General features: G+C 43.1%; 1 protein-coding gene across 1 annotated transcript; it reads right to left on the bottom strand.

Annotated features, from left to right (window-relative positions):
• Window positions 1-9,487: 9,487 nt before the first annotated feature.
• LOC142176435 (uncharacterized) lies at window positions 9,488-11,398 on the bottom strand. Its single transcript, XM_075244172.1, has 2 exons — window positions 9,779-11,398; window positions 9,488-9,535 (listed from the first exon to the last, which is right to left on the bottom strand). The coding sequence occupies exons 1-2, from the start codon at window positions 11,396-11,398 to the stop codon at window positions 9,488-9,490; spliced, it is 1,668 nt and encodes a 555-aa protein (XP_075100273.1).
• Window positions 11,399-13,425: the final 2,027 nt, after the last annotated feature.

The following is a 13,425-nucleotide window of genomic DNA, read 5'->3' as shown; positions in this document are numbered from 1 at the left end:
GTCATATGTATAATCCACTCCCTCAATTATATGCCAAATCGTATGATCTACTCTTTTCATGTGCTTCCTCTTCACACGAAGTCTCCGTTTCTTCTTATGTTTGTCAAATTTTCTTATTACTTGGATGATTATGCTACATTCTCTGCTCGATGAATTCAACACTTACATCGATCTACACTTCCTTAAGTATATGCAAGTCATGTTACACAGAGAAGCCACTTGTTCTGAAGCTTATATGATATCATGGTTGCTGCATTTATTCACTAACTTGTTTTCTAAAAAGTTAATTTCGGAACAGTTGTGTTCGAGTTTTAAGGTAATTCTTAGGTATATATGCACCAATACTCTATGTAAGTCACGTTGTCAGGTGATGCTCACTGACCTGAGACCATAATTTTAGTACATATCATCAAGATTTGCATATCTATGCAGAAAATACTAGATTTTCATACTTAACTTTGGTCGAGGTCAGCAACATTCCTGCATGTTCTACTGGTAGCAGAAGCACCAAATTTCATAAATAAATAAATAATGCACGATGAGAAGCAAAAATCTAAAGTCAGCTTAGGGGTCAAGGTCTCTTATTCTCCATGTAGAATTTCTCTTCTTTCCACTTGAGACAACGTACCTGCAAATACAGTAGGAGGTGCACCAAGGTTGAAACAGATGTAACTTTTAGTAGTTGTTTCAAATAAGTATGTATTGATCATTCTATAAAGGTAAATATCATTATTAACAACATAGATGAATTTACATAAATCTGATCATTCTACAAAGTTGACCGGGAATTATCCAACTTAGTTCATTGAACGAGAGATTTGGCTGTAAATTTCCTATCTACAAAGTGAATTTCCAAAATTAGAATGAGTATCAGAGAATTCTTCAACGTTGCTAGTTGTAGAATTCATTAGGCTTTGTTGTATCTTGGGAGAATACTTGCCATTTAACTCGATAGCAAAGCATGACCAGGGCCAAATAATTCTCAAAAGATAGTGTTCTACACGCCTCAAAGCCTTACTACTTTTCAAACTTCCTTGGTTCATTTTCTTTCTTTCTATCAACCATATTTCCCGAGAAATATATTTTTCAACAATTTATGCTAAGTATTATGGTTGAAAATGGCTACGGATTGAACTTGGAAATAGTTCAAAAATGCCACTTTATCATTCTTAAATTGTGATAAGATGATTAGTACGGAGAAGGGGACTACGCTTCTACATGCCTCAAAGACTTGCCACTTTTCAAATTTCTTTGTGTGGGGTTGATCACGCCCAACTATGCCTTATAAAAAGAACAATGCGGACGTTGCAAATATAACCTGAGTATTCTGCCCAGAGTCGAATCCACAGAGAATTAACCTATCAATCACAATCTTTAGAACAACTAAACTCTTGAGAACCAACTTCCCCAGACGTTTGAATCACCGTCGATGGTTTCTTTACTAACTAAGATTGCAAGTAAATAACAAGCTGTAAACTAAAATGCTAAGGTTGTAAACAATAATGAGAAAATGCTAAGGTAATGATTTCCCCTAATGATGGAATCCCTTCTGTTTATGCTTCATACAAATTTACCAACACACCTCTATCAATCATGAACGCTCATCTTACCGCAAATCTCTCCCGAGTAATCACAGTAATATACTCAATGCACTATCCCGAGTTACACTAGCTAGCTTTAATTAACACAGTTCACTTCAGATTGCACTCAAGGCTTTGTTATCCCTAATCCCGCCTTTAAACCCGCAGTTATAGATCCCTCTTATACTTTGGGAGTAGTGTTGTTCAACAATAACCTAAATATTCACTCTTTCCCGAGTTATGCACACTAAATAGGCACAACTAATTGAGGATCCTGTCAATTAACTACAACAAGAACATAGTTGAACAAATAAAGATTGAAACTAGCAATTTATATTCACATAAACAAGAAGCTCATCCCCCAATAGGTTCCATCAAAACCTTAGACAAAGGATTTAGCTACTCATAACTATGGGTAAATAAACTAAAACAATATTCATCATAAAACTTGCAAGAAAAATAAAGAGAAGAAGAAACCAAGATGTTTTGGGTGATCTCTCACACTTGTTCTTCTTGCCAAAAATACTCTCCAAAACAATACATGCGTCTCTTGGGCGAAGTCTAGTGTTTAAAATAGGGTTTTGGGCTAAAAATCCCGTGTTTTGCACTTTAGTCCCTGAACTTTCTCGCGCCTGCCGCGGTTCTGCCGTGGTCGCGGTGGAACCGCGGCCAAACAGCTCCTCTGAATCTCCTTCTGTCCGTGAGCAGTCTTCACCGCGGTTCAGCCGCGGTCGCGGTGGAACCGCGGCAGAATCATTTCTCTGATTCTTCAGCCTGTTTTTGCGTGCTTCACTTGGGATATTTCACGGATGGCCTCTCTTTCTTCAATTTTTGACTCCAAAAGTACTCCCTAGCCTTCCTTAGTCATATATAACCTGCAAGTCATGAAAAGCACTAATAAGAGCATTTTGTTATCACTTTTATTATCAAAACTATGCAAGAAGGCAGTTATTTAGGGCCTGAATATAGTTAAATTCACCTATTATCAACACCCCACACTTAAACCTTTGTTCGTCCTCGAGCAAGCTAAACCATACTTCTAAGCCTAACCGTTTGATGCATTACCCCAAGTATATCACACCCGCCTTTTTGACGGAACAACCTAAGCAATGTGCCGGTCATACCTCAGATGCAGACTCTACTGCCATGACACACTTGCGCTCACTCTAGTTACTCTAACAGAGGTGAAGACTTACTTTTCTTTCCCGAGTCACATTCCCTCACATCAAAAGTCTGAGAGAAATTCCACACACATAAAATTCAAACACAAGGAACCGAAGATAGAAAAAATTCACTCACTCTCAGCAAAGAACATTCACATGCCACACAGACACACCATAAGCTTGCCCATAGTGTAGTACTCTACTAATCGAGCTGTTTTAGTCAAAGATCAAGAGGTCTTTATTTGGTTGTAATGTAGGCTAAGGGCCGGGTAGGATACATTTGGATGTAGTAACTAACCTCCTTAAGGACTTTTAATACACACTTCCTTTTATCTCAATTTCCCTGCTCAGCCTAATCATTCCTCTACATTTTTGTTTCACAGGTGACCCATACTTTTCTTTAGGTGCAACTGGCTTCTTGTTTTTTTTAAATGCCAGTGCACTATTCAAATGATTCATTCCTGATTCCCCTTTTTTCGCTAACTCCCTACCACCCCACACTTTGACTTTTGTATGTTCCTTAGTGATTCAAGTGCTTCTCGGAGGTATAGGTTCAAACAATCAGCTATTCAAATACAGGGATATAGGTCATTATAGGGTTATCAAAGAACAGGCTTCAGGCTCAAAAGGGTTAACTATGGCAATATAGACAGGTGGATTCACCATTATATATAGGCTTACACAAAGAAATGCCTCAATCATCTCTAAAACCAAACAACTTCTATTTCGCTTTGCAAACACACAGGGCAAGTTCTAGGTATCACATGCAAGCACAGAATGCAAGTAAAATCTCACACACACTTAGCATGTAACTCGTTCTGATTTAGTTTATCAACACACTCACACGAGCGTTCAAGCAAAGCAAGATGTGAAAAATTAAGGCATAGATTTACAAGTCCACAACTGAGCCTAGACGTCACACTCTTAAGTTCATTTTAGTTGTTTGTAGGTGTGGACATCCAGGGTAGCATTCTAGCCTTTACCTATCTTAGTCCTAACTACAAAAGGAAAATCTACCTAACCCGGTTCAAGAAAAACCCTTGGAAAAGAACCGTGGCCAAAAGAAAAACCAAGGGGGACTTACTACACTACCTAAAAAGGAAAAAAAATAAATAAAAAGAAAAAAAAATCTTCATGGACTACTTCCCTCAAGAGTACTTGTCCAAGTGGTCCGTCCTCAGGAAGAGTCCTCTACCTTTGTTTTTTTTTGTTTTTATATATCCAATTTGGACCCTCAAGAGACCCGTCGACAAGTGTCCGTCGTTGGGCCAAGTCAGACTCCTCATATAAGTACAGTCAATTGTATACAACAACATCAATTTCATGCTACAACACACACAATGTCTATGTACAGTACACATATCACTAAAGCAAGTCTCCCACCCCACACTTAAAGTCATGGCATGTCCCCATGTCATATCAAGAAGGTAAAGAGTAGAAGGGTAAGAAGACTTCCCTGAGACTCAATCAGAGTTGGAGACTGTGTTGGGGTCCACATGGCAAGCCCTCCCCAAAGCACGGAACCAGGACATGAACCGGCTCTCAGACCTGGCCTGCCACTGAGACATGGCATCCATACGCGTGTGTAGGCCCTCCACCGAGGTGCGAAGATCGATGACCTCTTCCTTCATAGAACGCAACATAGGATGGGTGGACTGTGATTTGGATAAGCTAGCCCCAGCATGTGGGCGCCGAGAGGGTCCGACACTGTCATAGGATCTCCTGGATGGTGCCATGGGAACCGGGTCATCATCCTCATCATCGATCTCAATAGTGGTGTATGCCCCCTGCCCACTCTGATGCTCGAAGCTTTAAAGGTTGCTTTAGGGGGCAACTCTCCATCAGCAGGATTTGTGGGGACATTCTTCTGCAGGCACAATGTAGTCACCAGGGAGGGAAAGTAGAATTCTTTTGACTTCAGCGGGGGACCGTGTGGTCATCTCGTCACCAATAAGCCTTGCCGCATCAAAATCTTTCTTTGTGACGAAGCACCACGTCAAAAGGGCTCTTTGGAAGTTCACATCAGTCTTATTGCTTGAGGGAAAGAACCGACTGCAAATGACAGTGAGCCAACACTTAGCCAAATGGGTGAACGAATTGGAGTTCAGGGTGATGTGGTCACGTATCCAGATTGGTTGCCCCCCTGCGCAGAGTACATCAGTCATAGTATCCCAAGTGACACCTGGGTGTCCTGGTAATAGTCGACGTCACCAGTAAACCGGGGCAGCCGCAATACCTATCGAATAGTTTCAATTGAGGCATCTACCCATGTGCCTCGCACAGTCACCTCCCGCAACATATGAGCTGGGCAGTTCGCGTAGAACTCTCGGACAAGCATCCTGTTCACCGTTTCAGGTTCATCAAATAAGAACTCCATTTCCCTCCGCCAGATTTCCGCATACATCTCTTCCTTTTCTGCACGGAGGGCTGCCCTGTCAATCGGTATTTCAGGGATGAAGCTCTTTGAGGCCTTGGCATGAAAGTCGTCATCTTCCACTTCGGATTCGAACCTAGAAGCATCATAAGTAGGCTGTTGGGACGTGCCTGCCGATCTCTTTTGCTTCTTACGAGCCATATGACCTGCAAAGAATATAGAAGAACCATAAAATATATCCTACATGTGCCAGCCGGATGGTTACTCAGACTTCACCACCCGATGGCACCAAATAATATCTCCCATTTATTCCATTTAGACACTATGCCAAACCCTCAACTCGTGATGTGTTCTAAGTTACAATCTCCACAATGGCCCCACAAGCATACAACACCCCACACTTACTCCCTCAAGTGAGTCACGTTAATAATAACACCACCATTTACCAAATACAATACCACCACAACCTAGGGTAGGCACAAAATGCCTCAAAATAGCACCACAAGCCCCAAATTTCCGGCCAAAAAGGTCCCACCACCAAGCTACACCGCAAAATTATTTCTAAGCCTCCAAAGCATCTAAACAACCCCCACAATTGAAGTAGAAGAAAGACCCAAATATTTTAGCACCAAATAAATCCACAAGAAGCAAATACAACAATAAAAAAAAGAAGAAGCAAAAATTGAAAGGAAATCTACACTATTCCTACCTAGGGTTTAACTAAATAAGTTTAGACCAAATTTACACTAAGTTAGAAGATGAAATAGAGAGAGAGAGAAAGAGAAACTTACTTGTTTGGTTGAGGGGAAGTGGGTGGTGAAGGTGGAAAGGAGGTGAGGATGATAATGAAGTTTTGTGAAGATGAGAGGAGAAGAGAGAAGATAGAGAGAAGTTAGAGAGAAATTAGAGAGAAAGGAGTGGGGGGGGGGGGGGGGGTTTGGTGGTTCTGGGCGGGTGGGGGAGGGTTTAGTGGTAGGTGGGGGGGTTTTTGGATAAAGGGGAAAAGAAAGAGAGAAAAAGAAAGAAAAAAAACAAATTAAAACAAACTTACCTGGACCCCGTCTGCGTCTGCCGCGGTTCTGCCGTGGTCGCGGTAGGACCACGGTAAGCCATGTTCAGAGAAGGGTCAGGACCTCGGTTTGACCGCGGTCACGGTGGAACCGCGGTCTGAGCCCATCTCTGATTCTGATGCTTTTTTTTTTATTTTTTTTAAGAAGAGTTACACTTACAACAATTTCATGGGTTGCCTCCCATGCAGCGCCTGATGTAACGTCGCGGCACGACTTAGATGAGTGTAGTTAAGGCTCGCTCGACCTCCGTGGTTCAGTCAACTATAGTTCAGACCCTTCCTTGGGCTCGCTCATACCCACATACAACTTCAATCTCTGACCATTGACTCTAAATGTACGAGAGTCATTGTCAGTGGCAACGTCAACCGCTCCTGACTGGAAAACTTCAACTACTCGAAATGGTTCAGACCATCGTGACTTCAGCTTACCCGGGAACAACCTCAGTCTTGAGTTGTATAGCAATACCATGTCCCCAGGTTTGAAATTTCGCTCAACAATGTTCTGATCGTGTAGCCTCTTCATTCTCTCTTTGTACAACCTTGTGCTCGCAAAAGCAAGATACTTGAACTCCTCGAGCTCATGCAATTCTGTGACTCTTGATGTGCCCGCAACTTCCATGTCTAAGTTTAATTGTTTCAGTGCCCACTACGCTTTATGCTCGAGTTCTACAAGTAGGTGACAGGCCTTCCCAAACACTAACTTGTATGGTGACATACCAATTGGTGTCTTGAAAGTTGTTCTGTAGGCCCAGAGTGCATCATCTAGCTTCCTTGCCCAATCAGTTCTTGTGGCATTCACAGTTTTCGTTAACACACTCTTGATTTCCCTGTTGGATACCTCAACCTGTCCACTAGTCTGCGGGTGGTATGGAGTAGCCACCTTGTGGCGCACATCGTATTTTATAAGCAACTTCTCGAAGGCTCTATTGCAGAAGTGAGTGCCTCCGTCACTGATAATCGCACGTGGTGTCCCAAAGCGGGTGAATATGTTCTTCTTTAGAAACCCACCACCACTTTCGCATTATTGGTGGGCAATGCTACAGCTTCCACCCACTTGGACACATAGTCTACAGCAACAAGGATGTACTTATTGCCATAGGAGCTGACGAAGGGACCCATGAAATCAATCCCCCAGACGTCGAACACTTCTATCTCCTGAATTGGGTTCATGGGCATCTCGTGGCGTCGGGAAATGTTCCCGGTGCATTGACATTCATTACAACCCTTCACCCATGAGTGAGCATCTTTAAACACAGTTGGCCAGAAAAATCCGGCTTCTAGCACCTTTGCTGCTGTCCTGATCCCTCCAAAGTGTCCACCATAAGTCGATGCATGACAAGCCTGCAAAATAGAAGATTGTTCTATCTCGGAGACGCATCTCCGGATCATATTATCCAGGCATATTCGAAAGAGATAAGGCTCATCCCAATAGTACAAGCGGCTTTCACGAAAAAATCGTTTCCTCTGGACCGATGAAAGGTCGTGAGGAACTATACCACTGGCCAGGTAATTGGCCAAGTCTGCATACCATGGCGCTTCCTGATGAGTGGTGGCGAGCAGTTGCTTGTCCGGAAAAGTTTCCAGAATTTCCTCAACTTCAATTGCATTTTCAGCTCCCTCAAGTTGTGATAAGTGATCAGCGACTTGATTCTCAGTGCCCTTGTGATTACGTATTTCAAGATCGAACTCTTGCAGCAGCAACACCCAACGAATTAGGTGTGGCTTAGAGTCTTTCTTTTCTATTAAATACCTGATGGCAGCATGGTCAGTGTAGACGATTACCTTTGATCCTATCAGGTAGGATCGGAACTTGTCGAATGCGAACACCACAACTAGCATCTCCTTTTCAGTCACCGTATAGTTCAACTGGGCTCCACTCAGCTTTCTGTTGGCATAGTAGATTGGGTGCATCAATTTGTCCTTCCGCTAGCCTAGCACTGCCCCCACTGCGTAGTCACTAGCGTTACACATTAGTTCGAATGGTTGCTCCCAGTTGGGGGCAACAATGATGGGTGTTGTGACCAGCCTCTGCTTTAACTCCTCAAACGCTACCCTGCAATCATCAGAAAATACAAACGGGTAATCTTTCTCTAATAACTTACAGAGAGGTTTGGTGATTTTGGAGAAGTCTTTTATGAACCGCCGATAGAAACCGACATGTCCAAGAAAACTTCTGATTGCTTTGACCGAAGTTGGTGGAGGCAGCTTTGCTATTACATCAACCTTTGCTCGATCTACTTCTATTCCCTTGCTTAACACCCGGTGCCCCAAGACTATGCCTTCTTGTACCATGAAATGGCACTTCTCCCAGTTCAGCACCAGATTAGTCTCGATGCACCGTTTCAGCACACGCGTCAGATTCACCAGGCACTCATCAAATGAACTTCCCACCACTGAAAAGTCATCCATGAACACCTCCATTATATCCTCAACCATGTCAGTGAATATGGCCATCATGCGCCATTGGAATGTGGCGGGTGCATTGCATAGGCCAAAGGGCATCCTCCTAAAGGCATAAATGCCATAAGGGCATGTGAAGGAGGTCTTCTCTCGGTCCTCAGGTGCAATGGAAATCTGATTGTACCCTGAGTACCCATCCAGAAAACAAAAGTGTGACCTCCCTGCCAATCTATCCAGCATCTGATCGATGAAGGGAAGTGGGAAGTGGTCTTTCCGGGTGGCTAGATTCAACTTTCGATAATCCATGCAAATTCTCCAGCCTGTGACGGTTCTCGTTGAGATTAGTTCATTGTTGTCATTCTTCACAACCGTCATGCCACCCTTCTTAGGCACACATTGAACTGGGCTAACCCAGCTGCTGTCAGAGATTGGGAAAATAATTCCCGCATCTAACCACTTTATCACCTCCTTCTTCACCACTTCCTTCATATTTGGGTTCAGCCTCCTCTGATGTTCCCTGGAAGGTTTGTGCCCCTCTTCCAGCAGAATCTTATGCATGCAGTAAGCGGGGCTGATCCCCTTGATGTCTGCCATGGTCCACCCAATGGCAGTTTTGCACTCCTTTAATACCTGTAGAAGCTATTGGACCTGCACATCTAACAAACCAGATGAGATAATAACAGGTAAAGTGGAGTCATGTCCCAGAAATTCATACTGAGGTGGGCTGGCAATGGCTTTAGTTCCAGCTTCGGCGGTTCTTCAATGGATGACTTAGCTGGAGGAGTCTTCCTCTTTTCTAAGTGTAGGGGCTCAAACTCTAGATTTCTTTCCCAAGACCCTCTACCTTCCAGTGCCCACACCCATTCCGCCAAGTCCTCACCATTCACTTCCTCCAAATTCGTCAAACATGCAGGAGGGTATCCTTAACCGTCAACACTTCATCATCAGACTGTACGATTACATCCATGACATCAATAAGAGAGCAATTGGCGAACTCACTTGGTCGCCTCATAGATTTCTGCACATTGAATATAATCTCTTCGTCATTGAGCCTCATCTTAAGTTCCCCGGTCTCACAATCAATAAGAGCTCTCCCTGTGGCCAAGAATGGTCTTCCTAAGATGATAGGAATTTCTTCATCCACTTTGCAATCCAATATCACAAAATCTGCAGGGAACACGAATTTCCCCACCTGAATAAGTACATCATCAAGGATCCCAAATGGACGCTTCACAGTCCTGTCAGCCAGATGCAACAACATAGAGGTGGGTCTAGCTCTCCCAATGCCCAACCTTTTGTAAATGACCAGGGGCATAAGATTAATGCTGGCCCCTAAATCACAGAGTGCTTTCGCAAAAGCATAGTTTCCAATAGTGCATGGAATAGTAAAACTCCCTAGATCAGAGAGCTTTTCAGCAACAGGTCTAGTTACCACTACACTGCACGTCTGAGTAAGTGTCACCGTGGCCAAGTCTTGGAAGTCAAATTTCCGGGACATTAAATCTTTCATCATTTTTGCGTATCCAGGCATCTCCTTTAAAACTTCAATCAATGGAATATTAACCTGAATTTGCTTGAGCATCTCAAAGAACTTTTTGTACTGCTCCTCCTTTTGATTCTTGGCCAACCTCTGTGGAAATGGAGCAGGAGGTCTTTTCTTCCCAATCTCTTGGGACTTTTCTTTCTCAGCTACTATCTCTACTACCGGCTCTTCAACTGCTTCAGCAACTTTCTCGGTCTCCTGCTGAGTATTCTTTTCTTCCTGAGCAGGCTGGATTGTCACATCTGTCAGCCTTGTGGAATCATCTAGCTCAATGGGTACCTGAATGAGTGTCTCAGCCTGTATATTGTCACGATCTCTCTCCTGCTCTACATCAAGATCCCTGCCATTACAGAGACTTACCGCCATCAGCTGCTTCGAGCCCTGATCTTTAGGATTGATTTGGGTATCTGCAAGTAATGTCCCCTGAGGACGATTGTTCAGAGACATTGAAATTTGGCCCAATTGCACTTCAATATTTTTGATTATTGCGTCATGTGCATCTACTCTTTCATTTATTTTTGCATTCGACCTAATCACCTGCTGCATCATTGCTTCAAGTCTTGTGAACCCATCTTCTTGCCTTCCACCATGCTGTTGCTGAGGTGGGAGATACCCTTGCCGTTGATTGTTGTACCCCTGTGACCTTGGATAAAGTGCCATATTGTTGGGGGGTCTCATACCTCTCATGTTTCCAGCGTTGTACTGTGGCTGAGGTGATTTGTATAGCTGCTGAGTTTGCTGACCCCAGTTTTGATTGCCCTGTCTCTGGCCTCCATAGTTTGACACATAGTTCATGTCCTCAGGGTGCTGATGATGATGATTATGTTCAGCATTCCACGGATTACCAATTGGCTGACTAATGCAAGATGTGCACAAGCCCCCATTGGTGGTATCTACAATGTGCACTTGCTGTTTCTGCCCCGATTCCTCCACCTTTTTGGTGAGTATGCTCATCTGTGTCAAAAGGGTCGCCACATTTTCAGCCATGGAATTTGATGGGTCAAAAGGCACTGAGTGTACCACTGGAGTGATAGGTGCATTCCTCGTCGTCCACCCCGAATTTTGAGCCATTTTGTCAAGCAGACTCTGACCTTCTCTCCAAGTTTTGCTCAAAAATGCCCCACCAGCTGAGGCATCTACAATGTTCTTCATGCTATCTGACAGTCCCATGTAAAACCGTTGTCCCAACATCTGATCCGGAATACCATGGTGTGGACATATAACCAACATTCCTTTAAACCGGCTCCATGTCTCATGCAGTGTCTCCATTGGTTTCTGTTTAAAGCTCACGATCTCATCAATTTGTTGAACTATTTTGTTAGGCGGGTGGAACTTGATGTGAAATTGCTTGACTAACTCATCCCAAGTTTCTATAGAGTTTATGGGGAGTGAGTTTAACCAGCCCTGAGCAGCTCCTGTCACCGATAATGGAAATAATAACAGTCTGATTGCTTCCGGAGTTACGTTGGGTTGCCTTTGAGTTTTGCAAATCGACAAGAAGTTCTTCAAGTGCTGCTGAGGATCTTCGGCTAGTGTCCCAGAAAATAATCCCTTATTTTGCAGCAAGTGCAGCATGTTGTTCATGATCTGGAACGATTCAGCTTATATCGCGGGCACAACAATGGCAGTGGCCAGATTGTTAGCTGTGGGTTGTGCGCAGTCATATAGTGCAGCCTCAGGCACAGGAGGTGCCCAATCTCTAACGTTTCCGTTGACGTTGTCTACATCACCCATGTCAATTTCGAGGTTGTGTGTTTGATGAGGTTGTTGAAGTCTTTTGTTGGCACGGTTCAATATCCGTAATGTTTTCTCGGGGTCTGAGAGTCCTTCAAGTACTTCTGCAGTCCTCGTAGAGTTTCTAGGCATACACCTGTGCAACCACGTCAACAACCATCAAAATTTTCAATCAAATCTTGGTGTAGAGAAAACTGACTATACTAAGAATTTTTTTGTATTTCTATCAATGGTAATTGATAATTCCGTTAACTCCCCGGCAACGGCGCCAAAATTTGATCACGCCCAACTATGCCTTATAAAAAGGACAATGCGAATGTTGCAAATATAACCTGAGTATTCTGCCCAGAGTCGAATCCACAGAGAATTAACCTATCAATCACAATCTTTAGAACTACTAAACTCTTGAGAACCAACTTCCCCAAGCGTTTGAATCACCATCAATGGTTTCTTTACTAACTAAGATTGCAAGTAAATAACAAGTTGTAAACTAAAATGCTAAGGTTGTAAACAATAATGAGAAAATGCTAAGGTAATGACTTCCCCTAATGATGGAATCCCTTATGTTTATGCTTCATACAAATTTACCAACACACCTCTATCAATCATAAATGCTCATCTTACCGCAAATCTCTCCCGAGTAATCACAGTAATATACTCAATGCACTCTCCCGAGATACACTAGATAGCTTTAATTAACACAGTTCACTTCAGATTGCACTCAAAGCTTCGTTATCCCTAATCCCGCCTTTAAACCCGCAGTTATAGATCCCTCTTATACTTTGGGAGTAGTGTTGTTCAACAATAACCTAAATATGCACTCTCTCCCGAGTTATGCACACTAAATAGGCACAACTAATTGAGGATCCTGTCAATTAACTACAACAAGAACATAGTTGAACAAATAAAGATTGAAACTAGCAATTTGTATTCACATAAACAAGAAGTTCATCCCCCAATAGGTTCCATCAAAACCTTAGACAAAGGATTTAGCTACTCATAACTATGGGTAAATAAACTAAAACAATATTCATCATAAAACTTGCAAGAAAAATAAAGAGAGAAGAAACCAAGATGTTTTGGGTGATCTCTCACACTTGTTCTTCTTGCCAAAAATACCCTCCAAAACAATACATGCTTCTCTTGGGCGAAGTCTAGTGTTTAAAATAGGGTTTTGGGCTAAAAATCCTGTGTTTTGCACTTTAGTCCCTGAACTTTCTCGTGCCTGCCGCGGTTCTGCCGTGGTCGCGGTGGAACCGCGGCCAAACAGCTCCTCTGAATCTCATTCTGTCCGCGAGCAGTCTTCATCGCGGTTCTGCCGCGGTCGCGGTGGAACCGCGGCAGAATCATTTCTCTGATTCTTCAGCCTGTTTTTGCGTGGTTCACTTGGGATATTTCACGGATGACCTCTCTTTCTTCAATTTTTGACTCCAAAAGTACTCCCTAGCCTTCCTTAGTCATATATAGCCTGCAAGTCATGAAAATTACTAATAAGAGCATTTTGTTATCACTTTTATTATCAAAACTATGCAAGAAGGCAGTTATTTAGGGCCTGAATATAG

The sequence above is a fragment of the Nicotiana tabacum genome, chromosome 3 (assembly GCF_000715075.1).
Source record: "Nicotiana tabacum cultivar K326 chromosome 3, ASM71507v2, whole genome shotgun sequence".
In the NCBI taxonomy this organism is placed as follows: Eukaryota; Viridiplantae; Streptophyta; class Magnoliopsida; order Solanales; family Solanaceae; genus Nicotiana; species Nicotiana tabacum.
Note: the sequence above shows the minus strand (reverse complement) of the source record. Positions and strands in the feature narration are given on the sequence as shown.

What these genes read in the sequence shown, in the direction of transcription:
- LOC142176435 (XM_075244172.1), bottom strand. Translation starts at nt 11,398, where the DNA reads ATGGAGACACTGCATGAGACATGGAGCCGGTTTAAAGGAATGTTGGTT. An exon ending in TTGATGATGTACTTATTCAG is followed by an intron (nt 9,536 to 9,778) that starts GTGGGGAAATTC and finishes GTAATCGTACAG; the next exon opens with TCTGATGATGAAGTGTTGAC.